The sequence below is a fragment of the Mastigoproctus giganteus genome, chromosome 12 (genome assembly GCF_048544385.1).
Source record: "Mastigoproctus giganteus isolate SK-2022 chromosome 12, ASM4854438v1, whole genome shotgun sequence".
In the NCBI taxonomy this organism is placed as follows: domain Eukaryota; kingdom Metazoa; phylum Arthropoda; class Arachnida; order Uropygi; family Thelyphonidae; genus Mastigoproctus; species Mastigoproctus giganteus.
The window spans coordinates 115,852,252-115,879,878 of NC_143586.1; the positions used below are offsets into that span (position 1 = coordinate 115,852,252).

Consider the following 27,627-nt stretch of genomic DNA (forward strand, 5'->3'; position numbering starts at 1 on the left):
AAAGAGGTAACTGCCATTAGGGGTAAAGGGAAGGGTTATTGCTTTCGTAAAGGCGACTACGATGGACTGAGACAGTATTTAAATTCTATACAGTGGGACCAACTGATGATGTTACCAACAGCAAATGCAAAATGGGATGCATCCAAAGAACTTATCTTGGAAGCTACTAGGCTTTACATACCAACTAAGAAATATTGTTCAGGGTTTAGGCCTAAATGGATGTCAGATGAACTGATGAGGCATATGGCAGAGAAGAAACATGCATGGGATACATTCAAATTAACACATGACACAGAAGCCTATGATAGATACAAGTTGATCTGTAACCAAGTTACAAAGGAGGTTAGGCAAGCGAAGGCAGAGTACGAGAAATCTTTGGCAAGGGATGCAAAGAAAAACAGCAAAGAGTTCTTTACTTATGTAAACTCTAGAAGGAAGTTGATGAATCAGATTGGTCCACTTGATATCGATGGGTCAACTGTTGATGATCCTGCTCAGGTAGTTATGACCCTTTCTTTTTTGGGGGCTCAGCAAATAGACCCAGCGTGGTCATTTCGGGATTACTGATTATGCTGCATCTCCTCTTTCGTTTTAGTTTCGATCACGAACCCCGCATTTCGGTCTTTCTAATTGCCTTTATCCTGGTGGTTCTAAGGTCCTCTTTTAGGTTTTCCATTATTTTCGATTTATTCTCCTCACTTGTTGCAGGAAGCGCCTCTCCCAGGGCTAAAAGGAGCAACAATTGATTGTGATGATTATCCACCACTAGAGCCAACAGGCTTTCATCATTCTGACAACCGTAAAAGGGAACACGATATTGGTCTTTCAAAAAGAATGAGAACGGAATCTAACAAATCATAACCACCAGCTTTTCTGATAATGCATTCGTTATCAACTCAACCGGTAAGCGGACTCTCACCCTTTGTTATTCAGAGTTGTCTCCAGAATTCAGCAGGTACACTAAAAATGGTAAAACGACTTCAGTCATGAGACCTATTAATTGAGACTACACAAGCAAAGCATTCTGAATTATTATTAAAAATGTCCTCTATAAGTGGAATCCCAATCAAAGTGACCCCACATAACACACTGAACTCCTCAAAAGGAGTGATAAGTGCATGGGATCTGTTGAATGTCACCGAGGAGGAGATAGTTCAGGAATTACCAAAACAGAAAAGTGACACAAGCAAGGCGAATTATGATCAGGAAGGATAATAAACTTGTTCAAACAAGTAATATTATTTTGACATTTAGTACACCTAATTTGCTAACTTCAGTTAAGTTAGGGTATCTGCACTGCCGAGTTCGTTCATATATACCGAATCCCTTAAGATGTTTCAAATGTCAAAAATTTGGTTATTCTCAAACAACATACAGAGCGAAGTTACATGTCCTAATTGTGGGGCAAAAAATCATGCCCAAGCAGTGTACAGAAAAGTCTCCTGAATGTGCGAATTGCATGAGGGATCACCAGCTTATTCGAAATTATGTGACATGTGGAAAATGGAAAAAAAGAAACAAAAATATAAGATTGATGAAATTATCATACCAAGAAGCAAGACGGCAAGTCAAGGTAACAATGTCAAAACGTAGCTGTGCTTCTGCAACCCAAAATTATCAAGCTATCGCCACCCAAACAGGTGTCAATCCTACCTAACACATCCATTGCAGAATGGGCATGATCCGTACTACGGACAAATCAGCCTACTAACAAACCTGTTTTAGTTGATGAAACAAACAATACCCCAATCTCAGTTCCATCTAAAATTACATCAAGTGATAAAGTACAAAAGAAACCTCAAAGGCAGCGTGCCACTGAATCGTCACAATCAAATTCAAAGAACATGTCGTCATGTTCTTTGAAAATGAACATCTCCTCATGTTATATCTTGATATAGAGAAAGTGTTCGACACCACATGGCGTTTTGGTATCCTGAAAGATCTGCATTCCCTTGACATGAGAGGCCACTTACCATATTTCATGCAAAACTTCCTTCAGCACAGATCCTTTCAAGTTCGATACCGACAGATCCTGTCACAAACATATGTACACGAAGAAGGGGTCCTACAAGGCTCTGTGCTTAGTGCCACCTTACTCGCAATCAGAATAAATCACATGACTAAAAATATTCCCAGCACTGTGAGTTCATACCTCTATGCCGATGATCTCACCGTTTCATGCAGCTCGCAAAACATGACCTTCATTGATCGGCACCTCCAAATTTCAATTAATAACATTCAGCTATGGATGGCACAGAATGGGTATTTTTTTTTTATTTTTATTTATTTATTACTCCAAAACAGCCGAAGCCTTACAGAGGAGGAATTTTTCAGAAGCAATACCGTAATCATTCTATTTACAATCTGTACACAATGTCAGGTATCAATATACAATTTCAAATATACAAAGTAATTTACAACATATACAATGCATATGATATGTTACAAGCGATTTGCATTTGAGCAAAGCTGTGGTAACAGAGAAATTTGTTTTACTAAGCATTTGTTGTTTTCTTTCCTTGATAGTTTACAAAAAGTAGTTGCATTGATTAATTTGTGTTATTATAATCTTATGGTTATCCCTATTTATTAATTTATTTTTTTTTCCTAATTGTTATCTCTTATCTTTGTTTATTGAGAGAAAAAAAAAACAAGTTCTTTTTTTTTTTTTTCGTACTCAAGCACTTTTTAAACTTAAAGCTAAGTAAACCTATCTTTAAAGTATTATTATTGTTGTTATTGTTAAATTAGTCATTTATTTTTATTCTCTATTAGTTTGATTGTAATACCTTTGTAGTTCATTTTTGATATTAATGTGTTCATTAAGGATATCAATGTTGGATTCATTCAGCAATTTAGTAGTTCTGTTGAAGTAATGGAATCTGAGGTGATCAGTTCTGAATGGCTCTTGTGCCAGCATATTGTGTCTTCTCAAATCTCTTGGAGGACAGCTGAAGTTTATGAGGTAGAGCAGCTCGGGGGCATCCAACTTTCCGGCCACAAGATGCATTAAGAATTTGCAGTCTGCCGCAGCTCTTCTTTGGTATAGTGGTACAATCCCGAAGTGAGTGCACCATTCACCGTAGGATTTTGTGTTCAATTCCAACCTAGCTTTGTACACCAGGAATCTGACTATGGATTTCTGAATACGTTCCAGTTGTTTTATAAGAATTTTGGTGTGAGGATTCCAGATTTGTGAGGCATATTCTAGAATTGGGTTGATTATCATCATGCAGGCTGTTTTTATGAGCTGTACGTTGGTGAAATCGAAGCATATTCTTTTAACCAGTCCAAGGGATTTGGAGGCCTTAGCTGTAGTTTTATTTACATGTTTGTTGAACTTTCCCTTCTCAGAAAACCATACTCCCAAATCTGAAACCTCATGTATTCTCAATAGCTCATGATTATTAGCTTTATAGGGATAATTAATCTTGTGTTTTTTGTGATAGTCTGCGACACACATGGTACAGCATTTGTTTAAGTTTAGTGTTAGACCATTGTTTCTGATCCATCGGGTGATGGTGTCTAGTCCAATTTACAGTGATTCACAGTCTTGTGTTGTTTTGATGGTTTTGTAAATTTTATTTACAAATAGAGGGTATCGACTCTCTTGCCTAAAATCTAAAGGAATTCACTTTTGTAACAAACGCAAAATGCATCCAGATCTAGAGCTACACTTAAAAAATCATCCTATCTCAGTTGCGACCAGAATTTGTCTCCTTGGTCTGATATTCGATAGAAAATTGAACTTCGTGGAATACGTCAAATATTTACGGACATTATGCCAGAAGAAAATGAACATACTCAGAATTATTTCTTCAGCTTTATGGGGTGCAGATAGGTACACCTTACTTCATTTATATAGAGCCCTAATCAGATCTCGCCTTGATTATGGGACCCCAGTGCTAGGGAGAGCGTCCCTAGCAGAGAGATTCTGCTAGGGAGAGCGTGCTAGCACGGCATGCCCCTATTCAACATTCCGCCCTAAAGATAGGTATAGGTGCTTATAGAACTTCGCCAATTCAAAGTCTTTTCATTGAAGCTCATGAACTTCCCCTAAACCTCGAGAGAAAGATATTACTTCTCAACTATACGACTAAAGTCCAAAGTCAACCTACCCATCCCATCAGACCGATAATTAATGATCCTCAGTTCACAATGTACTAGAGAAATAAACCCAGGGCAGTGCAACCTATTGCAATCAGATTTCAGGCATTATTACAATCTTGAAATATACATTTTGACAAAGTTCTTCAAGATCCAAACAGTCTGGATTCTCCATGGTCTTATTTAAAACCATCATGAGACAATTATTTCCTAAACTGGGGAAAGCACTCTGTTGCAAATGTCAACATACAACAACTCCGCATTGCCCACACACAAAATTATCCACATTTTGTCAAAATATATACCGATGGGTCAAAATCTGAAAGTGGAGCGGGTGCCACAATTAAACAGATACAATTATATCACAGTTTTTGACTGATGTCATAACAGTCACTACGCATGTGTAACATTCATAACGTTGATTAATGCAATATGGCCGAAGTCGCCCTTGCACCAAAAATCAACAACAACAACCTGCGTGGTGATCTGATTAAGGTGCATAAAGCCTTGAATGGTTTGAGCATGCTCAATGCTGATGGGATTCTTCCTCTTGATCAGAATAATCGCCTGAGAGCTCATAAATTCAAATTGAGGAAAGACAGTTGTAGGATGGATTTGCGGAAGTCTGCCTTTAGCCAGCGGGTCGTTGATTGCTGGAACAAACGTCGTCATATGTCGTTATAGAAGTTGATGATTTTTTTTTTTTGGCTGATGCTTTCTTTCTTGCTTTCTTGCATCATGCGCCTTTGCTAATGTTAATACTAACTGCTAAATCTAAATAATTCAAATCGTTTTTGATATTTATGATCTAATCGAACAGTACAGTCCGATAAGCTTCTGTCTGCAAGAAACCAATATAACCACATAGGTGACTCCAGTGATAACTATAGTGTCTATCAGCAAGCAGAAACAATACTAACTCAATACGAGGAGGCCTAGCCATACTTGTTGGCAACAAAGCTCCTACAAAACAGATCCATCTGGTGACATTAGAGCCTGTAGCGGTAGTAGTGTTTTGAGTTTTAGGTTAAAAAGTGGTCCCTGTGTACCGCTTTCCAAACAAAGAATTCATTGTGAACGAACTGGAGGACCTTATAAAACAGCTTTCATCTCCTTTCATTCTGCTTGGAGATTTCAATAGGCATCATCATATGTGGGGATCTCCCCAGATAGATAAAAGAGGAAAAATCATTAAAAAAAGTTCTCAACAACCAGAATCTCACCTTGTTAAACACGGGTGCTGACACTAATATCCATTTTCCCTCCGGAACATCTATTGATATATATTTATCAATATGTTCCCAAAAACTGTTCCCAGTCATTCAGTGGTTACTTTGAAATAACCCACTGAACAGTGACCATTATCCGATTATTTGCAAAGTGCAAACACACAGAACCTCACACATAACCAGCCGCATAAAATGGAAATTAACAAAGCAGATTGGAACAAGTTCACTGATGCCGCTTCCTTTGATGATCAAATCATTAGAAGACAGCATATAGGTGATGTTACTGACCACATTACTACACAGATAATAACATCTGCAACTTCTGTCATACCCAAAACCAGAGTTGGTCCTCACAGACAATATCTGATAGAATGATGCATGCTGTGATGAAAGGCAGAACTACTGCACAGCCAGAAAAAAGTGTAATGTCTGGTTAATGTAGTATTGTGCTTTGTTCTGTTGTTGTGTCGGGCTGCTTGGCCGCGAGGCCCCTACCGTGACCCTACGTTGCCCGCCACAACCACTGGGAGGTGAGCCAAGCTGCCCATTATACTCTGGCTGCCTCTGCCAGGGTTGCCTGAGCTTCCTGACAGAGGACATGAAAAAAAAGAGAGAAAAAAAAATAAATAAAAAAAATTAAAAAATAATTTAAAAAAATAAAAAATTGAGGCGTTTTTTTTTTTTTTTTTTTTTCTCTTCAGAAGAGGGAGTAAGAGAAGAAGAAGAGGTCAAAATGTGGGGAACAGTAGTTGGAGTGGACCAAAAAGGAAGGCAGTCAACTCTAAGGTAGAGAGGATGGAAAAGGGAGTTGAATATCACAGTAGCAGGTGCTCCTGTGTGAATCCTGCACTCAGGGTGAATTGCATTATCCTACCCCAGTCGGGGATCGCAGGGGTGGCACGTTATTCTGTTCTGCCCTGAGTTCCGCAAGTCTTGGTCTTCTAGAATTGAAAACAGCCTAGGCGTAGCGTGTTAAGGCTAGGCATGTGGCCTCTTCTTGTAGCAAAGTTGACTCCTGATTGCGGGGGTTTCCTTGAATCTCTGTGAGAATTGAAGTCTGGCGTTGTCGTAAGTGAGACACTCGTATATAAGGTGTTCCCAGGACTCTTCTTCACAACAGTGGCAATATGGGTTGTTTTCTATTCTCACGGCTGTTAATTTTTGCTGGAACGGTCCATGGCCTGTAAGCAGGAAGGTGACTTGCAATCCAGGCGAGTACCAGGGCTTTGGGGAAGTCCGACGTATTGGGGGAATGAACCTTTTGGTGATTGCTCCTTTCGGCGTTGTGTCCCATGTTTCTTGCCATAGGTTTTGTAGGTGGGCTGCAATTTTTCTTCTTTCCTTTTTTAGGGTCATTTGCATGGTTTAACTGCAGATTTAACAATTGCGTTGGGATTCCCTTCTTCAGGCGCTGGAAGAGACCCCTCTGGACAACTTCCAGATAGAGAGGTAAGTAACATGCAATGACTTGTAATGCAGGGGTGCTGACAGTACAGCACGCCCTGGTAACCGATAATAACATAAATCTTTGAATGGAATCAAGCTTGCGCTTGTTTCTTTTCAGGATTGCCTTTTCACACCAGATAGCACACAATCGGGACATATACTGCCTTATATATTAATGACAGAGCTTTATTCTTTAGGCCCCAATCCGCTCTACTAATCCGCCTTATCATTGCAGTGTATTTTCGGATTTTAGCTGACAGCTATTTAAATGGGGGTGGAAGGATAAGTTGGCGTCTAGATACAGGAGTTGGCATCTAGATTCAGGATACTTGATTTCTGTGTAGAGACGGATCGCGGTGTTGTTAATTTTCATCACTGGTGGCTGTCGGATTTGGAGCTTTCCTTTTAGAAGGATTGACTTTGTTTTTTCACTGGAGATTGTTAATTTGTGCATGGCACCCAGTCTTGAAGTTTTACCAGTGCAAAGTTGGCTTGAACCTCCAATGTGGCTCTTGTACCAGAATGAGCAATCAGTACGAGATCATCAGCAAAAGCCAGGGGCTTGACCTCGCCGAGATTCATCCCCAGGAACTCGTCCAAGACAATGGACCAAAGAAATGGCCCAAGAACAGAGCCCTGAGGACAGCGTCGCAGTATATTCCTGGTGACTGTTTGGTATTTGTTGGTTACCTGCACTGTTCTATTGCTGAGGTAGGACTTTATACTGTTATATAGACTGCTGGACGTTTTGGCCTACCGACGTCTTTGAAGTATGCTGGGCCACCATACTCGTTCGACGGCCCCCGCAAAGTCCACCTTTATGGCTAGAGAGTATTTAAATTCTGTCTGGGTAGCTAGAGAGATTAATCTGTGGATAGCATCTTCTGTACTGCAGCCTGTTTTAAAACCAAATTGATGCGGAGATGGTAATTGTTGCTCTGTGTAGTAGTTGGTGAGACGGGAGAGCAAAAGACGTTCTTGGAGTTTGGCCAAAACAGAAAGCAGGGCTATTGGTCTGTAATAAGTCGGTACTTGAGGTGGTTTTTTCGGGTGTTTTAGGATTAACTTGAGTGTTGAAATTTTCCAGAAGTCAGGAAATATTCCTTCAGCAAGGCATCTATTAAATAAACTTAAGAGAGTTATAGGACAGTGTTTTGCAAACTTTTTTACTATGTCGACTTCCAGCAAGTCCATGCCTGGGGTTTTACCCTCCTTAGTTTTGGCCAGGGCCAAATTCATTTCCATGGATGTGAAGAGCGGTTTACTAGTATCTGATATGTATGCCCTATTCCTGTCAATGATTTCTTGTTGCTCCAGTGTCGGTGCCAAGTCATCAGTTGGGTAGATATTGTCCAGTATGTTGTTGAGAGAATCAGACCAAGAGTATGTCGAGGTTCCGCCCGGCCTGAGTGTGGTTTCCAAAACTTCACCTTTCGGTAGCCTGTTTGTAATGATCCGAAATACAATGGATCGTCATTTTCCACTGTGGAAACTAGAGTTTGCCATAACTCCTTCTTACATCTTCGTATTTCTTTGGAATATGCATTTCTTATAACACGGTAAGCTTCATGTGCTGCAGCTACTTCTCTGGGTGGAAGGTGTACACGGGCTCGATGAAATGTCTTCCTGGCTAGGTGGACTCTTATTCTCAGATCTCGCAAATTTTTATTCCACCAGGGGACCGCCTACCTGTATTGTCTTCTATGCGGGATGGAAGAATCACAGGCACTCCTAATGGCAGATGTTACCTTGGTAACGCTTTCTTCAGGTGTGAGTGTAATAGGTAGTGGAATGTCTTCCGGGAGAAACTTGACCAACTCCTCTCGGAATCGGCTGGAATCTGCTTTTTTGGTGTTGTATCTATGTCTCTAGGAATTTGTGGTGCACGTTCCACAGAACGAACTAGAGAGAAGGTAATCGCTCTGTGGTCTAACTTTGTCTATGACTCTTGAACAGCCCAGTTGATCAGTTTACTTTCAATGTCAGGTGTTGCTATAATGACATCAATTGTGCTCTCCCAGAGGGAACTGCTGAAAGTGATGAGGTGACCTGGACGATTCAGGATCCGCAGACCAGACGAAATTATATAATCTTCAAGTCTTGTACCATTTCTGGTTGGTGCTCTGTCTGGAGTTAGGCTGTGCCAGAGTGCTGAGCGACAGTTAGCATCGATGCCTATCAACAACCGCCCACCTGTGAGGAGATGGAGTGCTTCCTGGATGACGGAGATTGCAGTAGTAATATCCTCACCCGAGTGAGAATATAGTGAGAGAAGATATAGGGACCCGAGAGATGTCGTAATCTGCGCACAGGCGTTGATGGAGGTGAATAATGGCGCGAATTTAGTCACCGTTATTTCTGGACTCCTCACAACAACAGCTGCCCATGGATGTCTTCAGTGCAGTGAATGATTTTATATGAAGTGGGATATCCTACGACGTTCCCAGAGTGGACGTAGGGTTCTTGCAACATCATGGCATCAATATGATTTTCTTCAGCTTCGATCTTTAGCTGTTCTGCGACTACTCTTCGCTCTCTGCGCATTTAGTTGCAGTAACTTGATCTCTTGTCGTCTGTTTCTTGTGGGGCATCTATCCATAATTTACTCTCATTTGGTAAAGGCTATTCACTTTTTTGTATACTGAGCAGTTTGTGTCACTAATCGAATGATTGTGTGGTGCCCTAGCCGCCTTACAGTTTGCGGAGGTTAGTGACTGTTCATTGTTGGAGCAGTTCTTAAAAGCATGGCCCTTTTGAACACAGTGGCCGCAGGTGGTCTCATGCTTGTTGCAGGTATGGGATGTGTGCCCAAAGCGGAGAAACCTATAGCACTTAGGAACCGATATGTACTCTTTAAACCTATGGTTGCCCCAGCCAATATAAATTCTATTTTGGGTTTCAACAAGCTGCCACACTCTTGGGGACAGTTCAATTATCCAATTAACCCTTGTCAGTGATTTTGTTTTAGCTCTGTATTTTGGTTTGGTGTCTTCTACCACAGTCTCGTCCACTAGACACATACTCAAGTTTTTATGGTAGATCTCTTCTTTGAGTTCCTCTTGGATCATATTCTGGTCTATATCGAAAAGTATAATCGACGGCCCATTTTTTGAGGGGTTTCAGCTCTTAATCCATAGTTGGTCATTTCTGGGTTATTTAAGATGGTTAATGCCTCCACCCTGGTTTCAATTATGACTCCGGGGTGTCTGGTTTTCCTGATGCTCTTAATTCTGACGGTTTTCATCTGGTTCTTCATATGTTTTGTTAAGGTGTCTTTAACTGCATCGCTAGTTTCCAGTTGTGCATCTTCAGCTGGTTTAATTTTGATTACATGCGACTCAGGTTTCTTGGCTATCCTTTTATCTTGTACTTTTTTCAGGTAAACTGGTGGTTGATTGTGTTGCACCATTCCTCAACTCTTCTGCGAATGAGCGGGGGCGTTGTTGCATTTGATTTCCTCGCTCCTGTGTAAGGACAGAGGCAGACCATTAACTTTGGGAGCCCTGGACTAACACTGTTTGCGGGCCTACCCAATTAACCCAAATTTGGGTTAGTTTTGGCGACTCATTCGCCATTTTGTCGAAAACTCTTTTTTACCCTTTTTTAAAATAGGAAAAATTATATGCAACAGACATTGAACAACTTTTTTTATTTTATTTGATGCACTTGGATATAAAAACTTTTATATACAGTTTTAATGAAAAAAGGTTTTGTATACATAACAAACATCAAACATAAATCCTTGTTTGGTCCTTGAGGTTGTCACAGACATTCTCTCAGATATGCCAGACAAGCTGTTCTTGCAACCTGGGAGTCTAAAACGCTGATGGAACTGATATTCGGGTGACACTCAAGTCAAAGTGGACCCAATTTCGGCGAAGTCCGGACGGTCTATGACAGCCAAATCCTCTGCTTGCACCTTCACGATGGTGGGACTGTTAGTAATCCTGGGTATAACCTTCATGCACAAGTACATGGTGGGTGATCACCCAGGTGTGAACCAACGTAAGCAGGGGTCGAGGTGTGGCGCCCACACCACATGGAGGAACGCCGCCCCTCTATGTTACCAGGCAGTACTAGGTGGTAGATGACTCTCATCAACCGGTGAAATACCGCCCCTTTGCTTATTGCAGGCTTGCAGTGGTGGAACCCATGTTTAGTCTCTAGAGCTAAGTTCCGGCCAACCCTTCCCTATCTCTTCCATCATGCAGTATGATTGATGATTTTTGAGGTTATGATGAATGTCGTGGGGAGATCCAATATTCCTTACATTTCGAGGGTACAGCTCTAAAACGGTGTTCGCAGGCCGGCCCGCTAGTTAGTACACCAGACTGAACCTATTGGTAACTCTCTAGGAAGCTTCCGGATCAGCTAGTGTATAATCTTGCTACCTCTACTCTGCCAGATAGTGACTGGAGGGAGTCCGAGTAGTGTGTATGCGGGGAGCATTGTCGAGGCCACGTTATGTCAAGGATCTGGATATATTCTTACCACATGTACGCCATATCCAAAAATTTCATTACTTCATACAGCATGTCCCACCCACTTTTTCTTACTATTGAATACACCATGAATTGTCAAAATAATAGAGCAAGCTTATCTGCGAAAAGATCTAAACCTCCCAAGGACTTCCTAATTCATTTCACAAATATACGTGGTCTCAATTCTAATCTCAACGATGTCCATTTCCACTTGCAGGCTTCCAAACCCCATGTACTTTTTCTGACTGAATCTCAGTTATCAGTTGATTCAACTACTGCTCATCTCAGATGTCCAAATTATTTGCTGTATGATTCCTTTCGACTCAAAGGTGGTACTTGTGCATATGTCCGTTCTGATATTCCCTGTCAGAGACTTGGCAATTTGGAATCTCCTCTCTTTGATCTTCTCTGGCTTAAAATCTCTCTACCTCATTGTGTAAAATTCATCTGTTGTCCATACCGTTCTCCCAACTCCATTAATCACTTGGAGCTCTTTGACTTCCTCTCTTTGCAACTTGACTTTCTCCAGTCCAACTTTCCTAACAGTGAGGTAATTTTCCTTAGTGATTTTAACGTTCACAACTCCAGCTGGCTTCCGTTTTCTAGTCACACCGACCCAGCAGGTCGAGATGCTGAGGCCTTTGCAATTACTAATGACCTAGCACAGATTGTTCATTTACCTACAAGAATACCGGACAATCCTAATCATACAGCCAATACGCTTGATCTTTTTCTCACAAACAACCCTTCTAAGTACAAGGTTGAAGTGAGAGGCCCTTTAGGCACTTCAGATCACAACTTGGTGATTGTCTCTTCTCCAATGGAACCTTTATCTCATGGCTATTCCCAACCTCGTATTGTTTGGCATTACAAGAATGCAAAATGGGACGACCTACGAGACTTCTTTTCTTCTTTTCCTTGGTCTGATTACTGTTTCAAAACTTCTGATGTCAACGTTTGCTCAGATCGTGTCAGTGAACTTATTCTTGCAGGAATGGAATCCTTTATCCCACACTCCACTTTAAAATCTCGTCCTTTATCTAAACCTTGGTTTTCCAATAAATGTGCTAAGGCTGTCCAAGAGAAGAATGTTGTATATCGTAATTGGCTTGTTTCTAATTCTTCAGTTTCATTTTCTGCCTACACCAAAGCTCGCAACAATTGTAAAGCAGTTATTAATCAGTCCAAACTAGAGTTTGAACAGGCTAAGAGTAGAAAACTTGCTTCTTGCCCTAATGGTAGCCGAGCATTCTGGTCTCTTGCCAAAGCTATTGGCCGCAATTTTTGCCCATCTCTGCTCCCACCTCTGTCCAAACCAGATGGTTCTGTTGTCACTCCAGCCAAGGATAAAGCTGACCTGCTAGCATCCCATTTTTCTTCCAGCTCATGTATTAATGATCTTGGTAAAACACCTCCCACCATTCCTAACACGCGCCATTCAATGCCTCCTGTGGTCTTCCGTCAAAAGGATATCAGAAGGATTTTGATGAATCTTGATGCTAAGAAAGCTCCAGGTCCTGGAGGTATTTCTCTACTTGTTCTCAAAACCTGTGCTCCTGAACTTACTCCTATTCTTTGCTGCCTTTTTTCACTTTCTTATTCCAAAGGTGTTTTTCCTTCTGCTTGGAAATTTGCTCATATCCAGCCAGTTCCTAAAAAGGGTGACAAATACCTCCCATCCAATTATCGTCCCATTGCAATTACTTCTACTCTTTCTAAAGTAATGGAGAAATCAATTAACCACCAACTCTTAAACTACCTAGAAACCTTCCGTCTGATCAACGATCGCCAGTATGGATTCCGTCAGTGTCGATTCACTGGTGATATTCTGGCTTATGTTACCCATTTATGGACTAATTCAATGGAAAGGTTCGGTGAAACACAAGTAGTTACTCTTGACATCTCAAAGGCTTTTGATCGTGTTTGCCATAAAGGTCTTCTAAACAAGCTTCCATCTTATGGTTTGCCAACTGTTTTTAGTAATTGGTTATCCAGTTTTCTCTCTGATCGCTCACTGAATGTGATGGTAGATGGCTCTCTGTTTTCTAACTTCTCCACTAATGCCGGTGTCCCCCCAAGGTTCAGTTCTTTCCCCCACTCTTTTCCTCTTGTATATCAATGACCTTCTTCCATTGACTGGAAATCCTATCCATAGTTTTGCCGATGATGGCACATTGTATTCAACTTTCCATTTTGAGAAACCTTGTCCAGCTCAATCAGCTTCAAGTTCTCGAAAATCTGCTGCCCATTCCTTAAATGCCGATCTTCGGGTAATTCTCCAGTGGGGCAAAGACAACTTAGTTGATTTCAACCCTTCAAAAACTCAATCTTGTCTTATATCTCGCAAAAAGGATTCTTCTGCTCCTATACTTATCTTTAGTGACACTCCGATTTCTAGGCAAAATGATATATCTCTTTTGGGTATTACCCTGACTTCTAATCTCTCTTGGCACAAGCACATTACAAATATTGCTTCCTCTGCATCTAAAAAACTTGGTTTTCTCTTTCGCTCTCGGCGTTACTTTTCTCCCAAACAGCTGCTCACTCTGTATAAATCGCAAATCCGCCCTGCCATGGAATATTGTTCCCACATCTGGGGTGGTGCCCCCAAAACCTCTCTCAGGCTTCTTGATTCCATTCAGAAGAGGGCAGTTAAGTTAATTAATGATTCATCTCTAACAGTCTCTCCACTCGCTTTCTCATAGACACACTGTTTCTGCTGCATGCCTCTTCTACAGATACTTCCATGGGCACTGTTCTTCTGAATTGGCTTCTATAATTCCCGCTCTCTCTTTCAAAACAGTCCGAACACGTGCCGCCACCAGCCAACATCCATTTACTGTCCAACTTCAAACCCACAGAACCAACTTTTCATCTTCCTCATTTATTCATTCAACTGCCGTTTTCTGGAACAACCTTCCTTCATACGTATTTCCTGAAAATTACAATCTACAGAAGTTCAAGTCCAATATCAACAAATATCTTCTTTCGTCTTCTCAACCTCCAACCCAAGCACGGTACTAAGTACTATAGCTTATAATACCTCTCGTGTTTGGGGTTCTCATAAAAAAATAATAAAAATAAAAATAAAAAATAAAATGTATTCGATATTACTTTTAGTAACAAACAAAAAAACGACACAAAAAATTCTCAAGTCAAGAATAAAGACTAAGAAAAAAAAACAAAAACAAAAATAATACTTATTCTTAAAAATAAAATAAATAAAACATTCTGGGAGTTATAAGTATTTTTAATACATTAAAGACATTTAAAGAGTAACTCTTCTGCATTTTTGCGCTGCAAATTCTTTTATTTGATCATCACATTGAAATTCTTTGGTTAAATCACATTTTATGGAAAGAATGGATAAATAATTTAATCTTTCATTCGTCATTGTTGTCCTATATTTGTTTTCTATATAAAACATCCTGGAGAAGGATCACTCCGCCTCACAGCTGGTGATTGGCAACGCCAAAAAAATTTTTAAGATTGTATAGCAATTCCGAAAAACATCGACAAGTTTATTTTCATCAATTACCTTGAATATATCACCGCATGAGACTGGCTTAGTCTGTAAGTAGGATTTTAACTGAATGCATTCCTTGACTAAATGTTCGTCTATGTCATCCGAATAATAATCAACAACATTACGTGCACTTTCCAAGTCAATATTTTCGATATTAATGCCTTGCAAATCCATTAAAAATTTTAATCTTTTGCTAAATTCCCCATAGACATGGTATTCTGTATAAATCCATAATCAACTTATTTAATGCAACGTTTAGCGTATCCCGTTTAAATTTTTCTGCTCCATTTAGCGAAACTTTCTTTGCAGATTTATCCGAAAATTTTGAAGTAATACGTCTCTTTTTTTTAAATCACTGTATTCTTATTCCACACTAGTACTTAATTTTTTGGCTGTCTCCCGCATTCGTTCACTTTCTGATCTCATTGTTCTGGTATGTTGCTCACGAACGCTTCTAATGACGTAATTAATTTCTCACCTTCACATATGTCTAAGCCTGGGGTCTGCACTTTTTTGTTAACTAAATTGAATCTCTCTAAAATTTCTTCCCAAAAAAACAGTTAAAAAAATGCGATTTCAAGTTTCGCCAAATTATTATATAAATTCCGTGCCTCTCTTCGAAAATCAAATTTCTCATCCATATTGTCACTAAATGTTTTTAATATGTTCATGATATCGCCGTAACTATTTTTTAAAGCTCTAACAGCATCATAGTGACAAGACAATCTAGTCTTGACAACGTTTTATCGAAAATTTCAGTTTTGTTTCACGATTTAGAAGCTCCCACCTATGGGTAGTTGCAGAAAAGAAAACATATATTTGTTGCACTACTCCAAAAAAGTTCACAATTTGAGTAGCGACTTTAACCGCTTCCCCACAAACTAGATTTAGGGAATGCGCAGCACACGGCATATAATCAGCGCATTTATTTTTTTGTTTGAGATGTGCTTGCAAGCCATTGTATGTATCGGCCGGACATGTTTGCAGCGTTGTCAAAAGGCTGCCCTCTACAATTATCCAGTGGCAGTCCATTTTTTTCTAGAAATTCTTGTAACGAATTGAATAAAGATAAGCCACTGTGACTAATTTTGATGAAAGATACACATTGTAAGATGTAAAATCTTACAAATATAATATTTTGTGGAGGAGGGAGATTTATTTAAAATAAAACTTATAATAAAGCAATATGGGGGAGCGGAACATTACAAGTTAAGAATATTACTAAGATCAGTGGCAAGGATTAAATTAGACAACGTTTATGAAGGTCAGCGTTAAGCTTGACAAAGGCTAATGGCAAGGAAGGGGTGTACTTCGGTTCCCAGCGCACAGGAGCATCCAAAACAATGGAAACTGGTTGCAACTGTTATGAGTAAAAGGTGTCAACTCTGGTAAACAATAGCGCGGTGGACCATGTGCTGCCGGGACATTTCTTTAATCGGTTACACCTGGACAGTAAAATACGGAACAATGCTGGGAATTAGATGGAAGTCTGGCTCTGACTGTCGGTGATGGCACGTTTTTAGATCGTGGGAAATTAGTCTGCTACAGTATAACTATAAGCGGCTGACTTCAAAGGTACTAACAGCCTGAGAAAGTTTGCAGACTTCTTAAAATGAGAAGTTGGATCGAGCAACAAGGAATCAGCTTGAGAAAATTAAAATTAGCGAATAAGAAGAGAGTGGAAGTTCATAAAATGAGTAGATTGGTTAAACAGAAAGATAGGGTGTATTTGACATATGTAGGCGGTACAGAAAAGGAGATGAACAAAAAGTGAGTGAACGGGCAGAAAAGAGAGACACAGAGTTGAGTTTTAGGTGGGTGCTTATGGAAATGAGTTAGAAGACACAGAGTTGAGAATTTGGGAGTGTTGCGAAGATGAGTTAGAAAAACCACAGTTGAGTTTATGGGGGTTTTATGAAAATGGGTTAGTGGGATTCTAAGTTGAGTTTTTGTTGGTGCTAGGGAAAATGAAATAGTCAGCGGACACAGCAGTCGAGATTTTATCGAGATAGGTAAAATGAGTTAGTAACATGGACAGTTGAAGGTTCTGTTGTGGTAGGAAATATGTGTCAGTTAACAGTGGAGTGTTTGGACGTAGTGGGAAAAGAGAAGGGTAGCGCCCTGGGAAATTTTCTTCTTGAAAAAAGTTCTTAATAGGTGGAACGGAAAAACGTGGGTAGCACCCTATGAGTTTTTCCTTGTGATAAGTTTTAATAAAGTGGAGAGGAGAAGGAGTTAGTGTGAGATGCCCTATGAGTTTTTCCTTGTGATGAGTTTTAATAAAGTGGAGTGGAGAAGGAGATAGGTGAGATGCCCTATGAGTTTTCCTTGTGATAGGTTTTAATAAGGTGGAGAAAGAACGCCAGTCCCAGTGCAGCAAAGAGTTCCTAAAAAAAAATCATCTGTAGCAAATTCAGGTGTAGCTGATGAAAGAGATCCCCAGAAGGTACCCTGAGAGCCAGGAAAGCTTGGAACCGCCCGGAAAGCAAAGGAAAGAAAAAGGATAATAGTAACTACTGTAAGTGAAACAGTATAGTGATTAATTAACGAAAAAAGGATAGCACTAGAAGTAAATTGATTGATAAATTATCTCTTAAGTAAATTATATATACTAACAGAGTTTAATTAATTCAAAAAGATTATTGTAAAATGCAAGAGAAACGAAAGATATAAGTAATAAAAAAAATTGTTGTTCAAATGATTATAATATGTTAGAAGGATAATAAAGTTTATAGTGAGAATCTTGGAATGTTCTAAGGATAGATAATTGAATATAGTGTTTGTATTGGTGAAGAATTGTTGATCTAACTGAAAGACTAATAACAAATAGAGACTTTAGGGAAGTTAAGATTAGTCTTCAGTGTATTGTAACAGAATGGCGAGAACACAGATTATAATGATGAAACACAGATTATAATGATTATAATGATGAAAATAGCACATTGATGGTTAATATAAGAATAATATATGCAAGGTATCCTTGACTTAACCTTGTATGCATATTACATGTTTTTTATTCAATTGTATATTATGTTGTATATATATATATATATATATATATATGTAAATAAACTTTGTTGTTTGTTAATTTGTGAGTTGTTATTCCTGAACACTCAGCCTTTCTGAAGGGAATTATAATTAATTGAGAAGTTCCCTTGAATCTGGAATTTTCCTAGGAAGTAAAGTCAGATGCGTAAGTGGGGGAAATAAGAATAAAGTGGACAAACACATAATAGGGAACAAAACGATTATAAAAAAATAACTAAATATATAAAATATCATCCATTGAATTCCACCCCCACAACATCTTTCATACACTTTTCCCTCAAAACAATATCGTACTATAATAGCTGGAAGAAGAAGAAGAAAATCTTTATTGTACAGTAAAGATACAATAATGTGCCCGCCACAGCCAGGAGGCCAGGGGCTTGACAATGATATAGGGTAATATAAAAATATGTACAGTATAAAAATTTGTACAGTATAAAAGATAACATAACAATTAAAAACGTAGCATTAGCCATTCAATAGATATGAGTATGTACATAGTTGTGAGGCAGACAGTACACCAAGGTATGTGCACGTTCATATGTACAAAGCACATATTTAAGCATATTCACACAAGGCAGAATATTTCACAGTGCCAAATTATTGTTCGGTATTGCATTTTCTTGTGAAGACAGTTCGTCGATTTGCCTGCGACGTGCCGTTATGCGCCTCATAGGAGATAGCAGATGGAGATATCAGTATGAGTCGACATCAGGGGCCAAACAAAAGAGTGACAAGTTCGGCCAACGAGCGCCTGTAATTGATATCAGAAGCGAATTTCTGCAGGTCAACTCCGATCATTAGCAGGGTAGGAAGTACTGTAGGAAGTACTTGTCCAGGTAGGAATCTGTCACTGATCTTCAGCCTGTTCCGTTGTAGCTGAAGAAGAGGGGTGGCTCGTAAGGACGGAAGTGGAACATGCCACTGGCATATATCCCAGAAGTCAGGGGAGTTGGTTTTTCCAACCAGCATTTTGATTGTGGTCGCAGTTCTCCTCATGCTAATTATTTGAGGCAGCCGCGGGATTTGGAGTTGGTCGGCCATGCTGGTGGTCCTCTGCTGAGGGGGGAGTCGATGCTTGTGGGTTGTCCACTTCAATATCCAGTATTCACTGGCGAAGATGGGCTTCATGAGAGAAGGTATGCGGATGCCCATATTTCAGAGGCATACAGAAAGGTAGGATACACAATGGTTTCCAGATATCTGATTGTGGTTCTTGCGTCTGTGTTATGAAGAAGATGTTGACGGGCAATCCAGCGCATTCGGTTGATCTTGCGTAGAACACATTCGATGTGACAGTTGAACCTAAGGTTTGGGTCGAAGGTTACACCGAGATCTTTGTGTTTAGTAACACTTGGAATAACTGCACCCTGCAGTGAGGGTTGTATGGATGTGGGACACTTCTTCAGAGAAAAAACCATAATAACGGATTTTTGGGGGTTCAGTTTGAGACCGAAATGGTTGAGATGGCTAGAGAAAGCTGTGATCTTATTGCAGATTTCCGATGTGATCACTCCCCTGTTGGCTGATGGTGGTATTTCCGTTAGGAACTTTATATCGTCGGCGTAGGTAATGACATCATCTCTGTTACACACAAACGGAATAAGGAGGGCGGTAAAAAGTAACCCCGATAAAACGCCACCTTGCGGCACACCAGCATTGATGGATCGGGTATAGCAGAGGTTACGATGAGTGAGGTACACTGTTCTGTTCCGGAGGAGCGAGTGCAGAAAAGCGAAAATGTCACCTTTGATCCGAAAGAAATTGGTTAGGAGATTCAGAAGGGCTGAGATGTTGAGGCTATCAAAAGCAGCTTCAATATCGGCATAAACAACCGCCATTTCTGATTTGGCCTCAAATGCATTTAAAATTTCCGTTTGGACTGCCAGAAGGTTGGAGACAGTTGATCTATTAGGGAGAACATAATGGAGTTGTTTTGATGATTGTGGAAGAAGATGGCGTGTTATATGCGGAAGAAGGACTTTTTCCAGTAGCTTTAGGAGCGTGGATGCAGTGGAAATCAGTCTATAGTGCTTCGTCTGGCTTGGTAGTTGAACAGGGGGCAAGGTAGTGGGGCAAGGTAGTTGAACAGGGGGCAAGGTAGTGGGGCAAGACTGTATTTGCTCCAGGATGCAGGAAACACTCTATGAGAGAGGATGGAGTTGAACAAGTAGAGCAGAGGATCAAGGATATATGGACAGGCACTTTACGATGAAATATGGGACATTATCGATGCCAGCAGTGCATGACGGACGCAGCGAGTTGATTGCTTGACGAAGCTGCTGTCGATCGATTTGAATGGAAAACAGCTCATCATCTGGACTTGAAATGGGGTCTGGTTGGTAATCATATGGTTGTGTGATGTTGTCTTGGAATCTGGCTACATAGTTGATCCATTCAACTGGATTGAAATTGGAATCTGGTTCAGAGTTACGGGTATATGGCACTTTGCCTTTGGATAAGGTCTTGTCAGTGTATTCTTTAATGGCTTGCGATTTCAGTCTGTTAAACAGTGCTCTAGCTTTGGAGTACTGAGTTCGGTCATATGCTATACCAGACTGTTTCCATTGTTTATGGAGGGACTGTTTGCACTTGAAACTGTAATTTAGCTCCGAAGACCACCAAGCATTAGTTCTAGCGGAGATACTGACCTGTTTAGCTGCTGAGAACATAGTAACAGTGTGCAACCATCTAGTTAATATGTCTAGAGCCAGTTCCGGATCTCCTGATTCGAGAACTTCCCAGGGAATTAATCTTGTTGCATAAAGGCATCTGTTCGGTTGTAGGAAGGTGGGAGAGATGATGATCTTCCTTTTGACATAGTGGGAGACATTAAAGTTGGGCGTTGGGAGCTGCAATAGGACAGGACTACGATGGGTTCATGATCGGATTCAAAGTGAGTTTCGGGTTTAATGTCGACGCTACAGGAACCAGACGATAATATGAGATCCAGGCGATGAAGACCTCTAGTTGGGCCTTCGTTTATGATCCTGAGGCCACTAGGTGCAATCTTAGCCATAAGTGACTCATGAAGATGTTGGAGATTTGGTGGCAAGTTAAAATCTCCACAGATGAGGTGGATAGCAGATGTGTGAAGCGTATTTATTAGCCAGGATGCAATATCATTGATTGTCTGAGCATCGGGGGTTGGGGGTGTATATATTGGACCGAGATCTAATAAGCAAGAGTTGATCTTGACCGTTACTATCAATGCTTCGAATAGATTGGATTTGCTGGAGACTACATGTACGAACTCAAGTCTACTGGCATTTATGATAACAGCAACGCCCCCACCACAGGTATGAGAGCGGGAGGTGAAGAAAGATTCGTAACCAGCAGCTTGGGCGGAGGCAATTGATTCTTGTTGTGGTTCCAGCCAGGTTTCAGACATGCAGATGACGTCAGCCATTTGGGACAGAAGCATCTGCTCAAGTGTCTCGAGCTTATTCCGAATACTACGAACATTTTGAAAAAAAATCTTGAGTGTAAGGTGACACGAGACCTTCACGAGTGCTGATTCGAGGACATTATTTATTTTCTTTGTTGGCTTTTTAGCACGGTTGGTTACAATAGTTGGTATGAGCTGAGGGTGGATTTCATTGTAGCTGTGGTATTGCAGAGATTGATCAGAGGTTTTGTCATCGGGGTATGTATAGGGCTCATCATCGTGTGACCCTGATTCCTGGTTTTGGGGCTTCTGAGAATAGGAAAGCCTATCAAACCGTCACGCTTGGGAGCAGTCTTGGTGGGATAGCGCATTAGCCATGGCTAGACGTGGGGTGATATTGGATTTAGGTTCATAGTATGGCCTGAGTAGTGATCCAGACGGCCAGAGAGCAGTCGCTGATATGGAGCTAAAATTCTGTGCATCGCACTCAACTTTGAACGATGTATGCAGGGGTGTTTTCTTAAGAAGTGTGACGGACACAGTAAAGTGCAGCTCATGCATTATGTATGACTCGATATCATCTGGAGTTGTATTTGGGGCCAGTCGGGAAATGAATAGACTTCGTCGAAGACGGACAGTTGGTGGATTCATCGCCTGCAGCCTGGAGGTGGCCGAGGTGCCCATTTTAAATGATCGCCTTCTCTTTAGTACATTTGGGGTTCCCATTTTACCCTCTTCAGGATGGCGAGTCTTACTGCAGTAACTCTGGGCCACAAGTGTAGGAGGAGGTGCAGCTACAACTTCCGCCCGGGATGGTTGTAAAGTTAGCAGTGGAGGGCCGCAATTGTGGATTTCAGGTTTCTTCGGCATTGTAGGTTGATACGCTCGGCTTGAGTACGAGTAAGGCTCGACGATAGTTTCAGGATTGGGTTTCCATTGCAATGTAGTAGATGGCTTCTGTGATTTGTGGAGTGGGACACTAAGTGGTTTATCTGGATTAGCTGATTCTTCCGTAGGATTGGCAAGGTTTCTGGTCTGGTTTTCCTGGCAAGGAAGTTCTTTGGCTATCTGGATCTCGGGGCAATTTAGTGTTTGGCCTGAATTCAGTGCATTAGTGCTGTAGGATAAGTTATTGTGATCCTGATTAGTAGCGCAGGTCTGAGTCGTAGCGCATTTAATAGCTGGACCACCATCATTACATGTACACAAACTTGGATCTTGAGAAAAGTTATCAGCTATGGCGGATACGTAGTTATTAGTAGTGCAGAGCATACGGTGTTTGATATATATATATATAATCTTTATTGTATACAAACGTGGTATATACAATAGACCCTTCACAGCAGCAATGCCAGGGGTTTTACATTGGATGGTGTACAATAATAGCCATGGGGAGACGGGGCCCACATCGAAGTTCGGGCTCATCCTCCAGAGCCAACAATAAAATAGAATCAGTGTCAGATTATTTACAGGATATTATGCATTTCACAATATTTACAATGAAATAAAAAGATATTCAGATTTACATTATGTTATATTAATATTTATATTCATAAAGATATTGACTTTATTTACAACATATTCATAAAGACATCGTCCTTTGAACATTATTTACAATATATTGGGCATTATTATGCTGCCCTTATCAATGTGCACTTTGCCTGGCCAAGGTCAGGCTCTTAAGGATCTCTCTTCGGTACCTCCGATCCTTCACAAACCTACAGAGGTCGCCGTCAATTGAAAGGATTGTGGGGAGCATCTCCCTGGGGAGAAAGCGGTCACTGAGTGATAGTCTGTTGTAGTGAGCTGTGAGCGTGGGAGCTGACCTCAGTCCGGGTAGAGGGATCCTCCAGCCACACATTTCCCAGATGTTTGGCTCCGAGACCATTCCGGTTGTCATCTTGACAGTGAGAACAAGGCGTTTTTCAAATACAAGATCTGGAAGTCGGGCAAAGTGAAGTGACGTCGCCATCGCAGTTGTCCTTTGCTGGGGTGGACGACGATGTTTTTGCGTGATCCAACGAAGGAGCCAGTATTCGGCGGAGTACACGCGCTTGATGTTGGTAGGGGCCGCGGACCCCCAAATTTCCGAGGCATACAGTACGACGGAGTATACTGAGGTGTATATGTACCGTCGAGTGACATCCAGATCCCTAATGTGGAGCAGTTGTTGTTTTGTGGTCCAGCGCATTTGACAGAATTTTGCTATGAGCTTGTCAATGTGGGGGTTGAAGTTCAGTTTATAGTCGAAGACGACTCCCAAGTCTGTATGCATCTTGACCACTGGGAAGGGAATGCCGTCTAGAGAAGCTTGGATTTCAGTGGGTTGGCGCTTCAGAGAAAAGACAATTTGGGCTGATTTGGCAGGGTTAATGAGGAGGCCAAATTGATAGAGATAGGATCCAAAGTCGTGTAACTTTTCACAGATCTTTTTATTGATGTTTGAGAGATGTTCGCCGGGGTTAATCTGAGTATATATTTTAATATCATCGGCATAGCAGAGTATGTCTTCTCTCTGTTGCACAAACGGAATAATAACAGCGGTGAATAGTGCTCCGGAGAGAACTCCGCCTTGGGGAACTCCCGCAGTGATCTTTCTCCGGATTGTGTGTTTATCCGCTTTCAGAAGAATGGTTCTGTCAGAGAGCAGGGCTGTGATAAACCACAACATGTCACCTTTTATGTAGAAGTAGTTTTCTAGGAGGTGAACAAGTGAGGGGATACTGATGGAGTCGAAAGCAGCTTTCAGGTCGATGTAGGTGACAGAAAGCTCTGCTTTAGCTTCTAGTGCACTGAGAATGGTGTTGGTTATCGATGTTAGATTGGTGACTGTGGATCTACCTGGAATGCCATAGTGAATCTGTGGGGGTTTGTGAGGCATGATTTGATTGATGATGGTGGAAAGTAATGTCTTCTCCATGAGCTTCAGGAGGCTGGAAGAATGAGAAATTGGTCTGAACTGTTTAATTAGGGTTGCAGATTGGCATTTAGGGTGTGGCCTCACAGTATATCTGTTCCAAAGAGGGGGAAAGTATTGCTGCGTTAAGACACGGTTAAAAATTGATAGTAGAGGACCGATTATAAACGAGCTAAGACATTTAATCATGAATTGTGGCACAAGATCGGGGCCTGCAGTTGCAGTGGGTGGCAATCCATTTATAGCAGTTATAAGCTGCTTCCTGGTGATGCGAACGGTGGCGAGCATATCAGTAGGGACGTTGTTGATGGGTAAGTTGCCTAGGTGCATCGGGGCCACAGTGTTTGAGAACCGTGCAATGTGGTCCATCCACAGTTCAAGGTCCAGTGCTTTAGGTAATCCTGTGTGCTGAGAGTCATAAAATGATTTGCCTTTTCGTAGGGTTGAATTTAAATGCTTTTTAATTGCAAATATTTTCTGACGGTTGAAAACTGCCCGGGCTCTGGAGAAGGCAATACGATCTTGTATAGCGCCTGAATCTTTCCATCTCTTATGCAGATTTTGTTTTTGTTGAAAGCTGTTGTTCAGTGCTGGTGTCCACCAAGCTCTCGAACGGGGAGTGATGCAGACAGTCTTTGTAGCACCATAACTTGCAATGGTTCGAATCCATCTGGTCATGAGGTCCACAGCTAGCTCGAGATCACAATTATTGAGAGCTTCCCAAGGTATCGAGGATGCAGCTTCGAGACATCGTGATGGATCAATGAATTTGGGTGCTGTGATGTCTTTTTTCTTTTTTGGGCCTTGGATATCAAAGTTAGGTGCGGCTAAGTGCAGGAGTATGGCAATGGGTTCGTGATCGGATTGAAATAGGTTTTGAGGACTGTCTTCGAGGTCGCATGGTGCTGAAGAGAACATCAGATCCAAGAGATTAGATCCTCTCGTGGGGTGGCAATTAAGTAGGCCGATACCCAATGAATCCATACTGCTAATGAGTTTCCTACTAAGATGTGTGAGAGTAGGTGGAAGATTGAAATCTCCACAAACAATGTGCTTAGCAGAGGCATGGAGGTGATTTACCAGCCAGTGGATCACATCTTCAATGATGTCACTGTTTGGGCCTGGTGGAATGTATACTGTTGCTATGTCTATCAGGTTGGCATTGAGCTTGAGGGATACCATAGCAGCTTCAAATGCAAGGGATTGGGTTGCTACAGAATGTGCCAATGAGAAGATAGTGGTATTATAGAATATTGCAACTCCCCCGCCTCTACGATCCTCTCTGGAGGAACTGAGCATCTGGTACCCAGCCTGAGGAGCACAGGCAAGGGAGTCCCGCCCGTTTCCAAGCCACGTTTCGGCAATGCAGAGAATATCAAAGGTTTCTTCAAGTATTGATGTTATAATAATTTCAAGTGATTTACGGTTCTTGAAGAGGCACGTGGAGTGGCTAGGAAACAAAGATTCAGCAAGCGAAAAATCAGTTTGTGTAGACACATTAGTAAACATGATAGAAGGTGGGGAGTTCCTTCTTTGGGGATCTGCATGCATTGTTGGCTGTGCATGCGGGATATTGGCGAAGTCTTCTGTTTGAGTTGCTACAGTGGCGACACTGCGATGGTGGGACTTATCCTTTGCATCTGTTAAGTTAGAGAAGCTAGAGTCTTCATCATCAGGGTCAACCGAACAGGTTGCGGCGTTAGTGATATCACAATGGGAAATAAGCCGTTCCACGGATTCGGCCCTTATATCTGGGAAGCAGTCAGTTGGATGAAATGTATCAGCAGCTGAGGTGCTGGAAGTGGGTGATGCATCATTATCATCTGCTAATGGAACTGCGATCGCTTTACCAACTTGATTATCTGTGCAACTGGTAAACTGCTCGCAGGACCTAAATTTTTTCGGCTGGTTGTTCTTGCAAGGAACGCACGTGAAATTCTTGCGACGCAGTGCATTTAATTTATGTAGGGATTTTAGGCCCGAACATGATTCTCAAAGCAAGGCGAAACATAATTTACACGAGGCCACTTCACTGACTTCTTTGTTGCAGCGGCTGCAAACGACAGTAGCCGTCTTTAGTTGATTTTTGGTGTTCCTGGTCGGCATTGCAGTATGACGGAAAGCGACAGTAATGATTTTAGTAGTTACCCTACCAGGGCGGAAAAACGAAGGCGAAGCAGAACACTTTTGACAATTGCTCTAAAGGGATTAGGTGGTGTTTGTGGTAGCACAACTCCCTAGTTTATTTCAGGCGAAGTCTTTAAAACAGCCGGAGGCAATGACCTAGATACCAAGAGGTGGGAGCACTCACAGTCGTCGAACACTGGTTGTCAATAGCCAACTGCTTTTGTTCTACAGTTGGACAATGGAAGTACTGTATCGTATTGATACAATCAGTCAAGAAATAATATATAAAAAACATTACCTGAGGAAGATGTAGGCGATTTGGCATCATTACCGGACAGATCATCACCAGAGGAATTCTTTAGAACATCTTTCTCGAAAATCAAAACAGTAAGTAAAATGCAGCCATTATCAACCCACTGCAGGGTGGAAGCCTCCTCAACAATTCATGCTGAGGGAAATGGACCATAATCTGCCACGCTGGTCCAGTGCGGGTTGGCAGATCGACCGTATTCAGCAGGCAGGGGCTTGAACCCCGGTCTACTCAAAGAGCGTGTGCTACTGCACTCCCGCTCCTGCCCACTCGGCTACGGAGGCCGTCAGTATAACCGCACAAATCAAAACAGTATAACCGCACAAATTAGTAACTTTAATCGGAGCTCATTCGCATGCTGCCACACACTATACGCGCACGCGCAGCTAGTTGGTCATTGTGGGACAAATCTGGTGTCGAGTCCATCACAATTGAGTAGTACTTTGCATCGTCAGTATTTATTTCACCTTTAATTCTTTTTATTACTTGTTTTCCCATAATCTCTATTATTTGTTCATAAACTGTTTTTGATAAGTACGAAGTGAAAGGTTTCGGTCGCAGTTCTCGTTGTTGGATATGTTCGCGCATGAATGGATCGAACTCTGCTAGTAATTCCAGAGCCCCCAAAAAATTATCATTGTGCGGAGAGCCAAATATTTCCTCGTGACCTCTGAGTGCTAAGCCCCTTACACTTAAAAATTTCACCACTGCAATAACACGTTTTAGGACATTGTGGCAATATTCCATATCTTTTCTTAGTTGCTCCTGCAACTGCTGGTCAATAACAGACTTATTTTCTTTACGTGTTAACCATACTAACCATGATTTCTTATGTTCATTAGAATTTTCGTGACTTTCTAAACAAGGTCCTATATGTTTCCAGTCAGAGAATCCGGTTGTGTATTGAGAAGGGACTTTAGAGAAAAGTTTGCAGACTAGACAAAAAACACTTCCCATACTGGTAGAATAGCACAACCAAGGTCTTTCCAGTATTCGACCATTTTTAATTTTTTTTTCGTAAAGTACTTATTTGAAAATGATCTGTTTT

At 41.2% G+C, this 27,627-nt stretch overlaps 2 protein-coding genes across 2 annotated transcripts in view; one reads left to right on the forward strand and one right to left on the reverse strand.

Moving 5' to 3' along the window:
* The window catches only part of LOC150077356 (xylosyl- and glucuronyltransferase LARGE1-like), a 1,505,345-nt gene that overhangs the window by 477,700 nt on the left and 1,000,018 nt on the right, over nt 1-27,627 (forward strand). The gene's annotated exons all lie outside the window — the stretch shown is intronic.
* LOC150077357 (uncharacterized) lies at nt 926-27,536 on the reverse strand. Its single transcript, XM_090385865.1, has 2 exons — nt 27,066-27,536; nt 926-1,006 (listed from the first exon to the last, which is right to left on the reverse strand). The coding sequence occupies exons 1-2, from the start codon at nt 27,534-27,536 to the stop codon at nt 926-928; spliced, it is 552 nt and encodes a 183-aa protein (XP_090241991.1).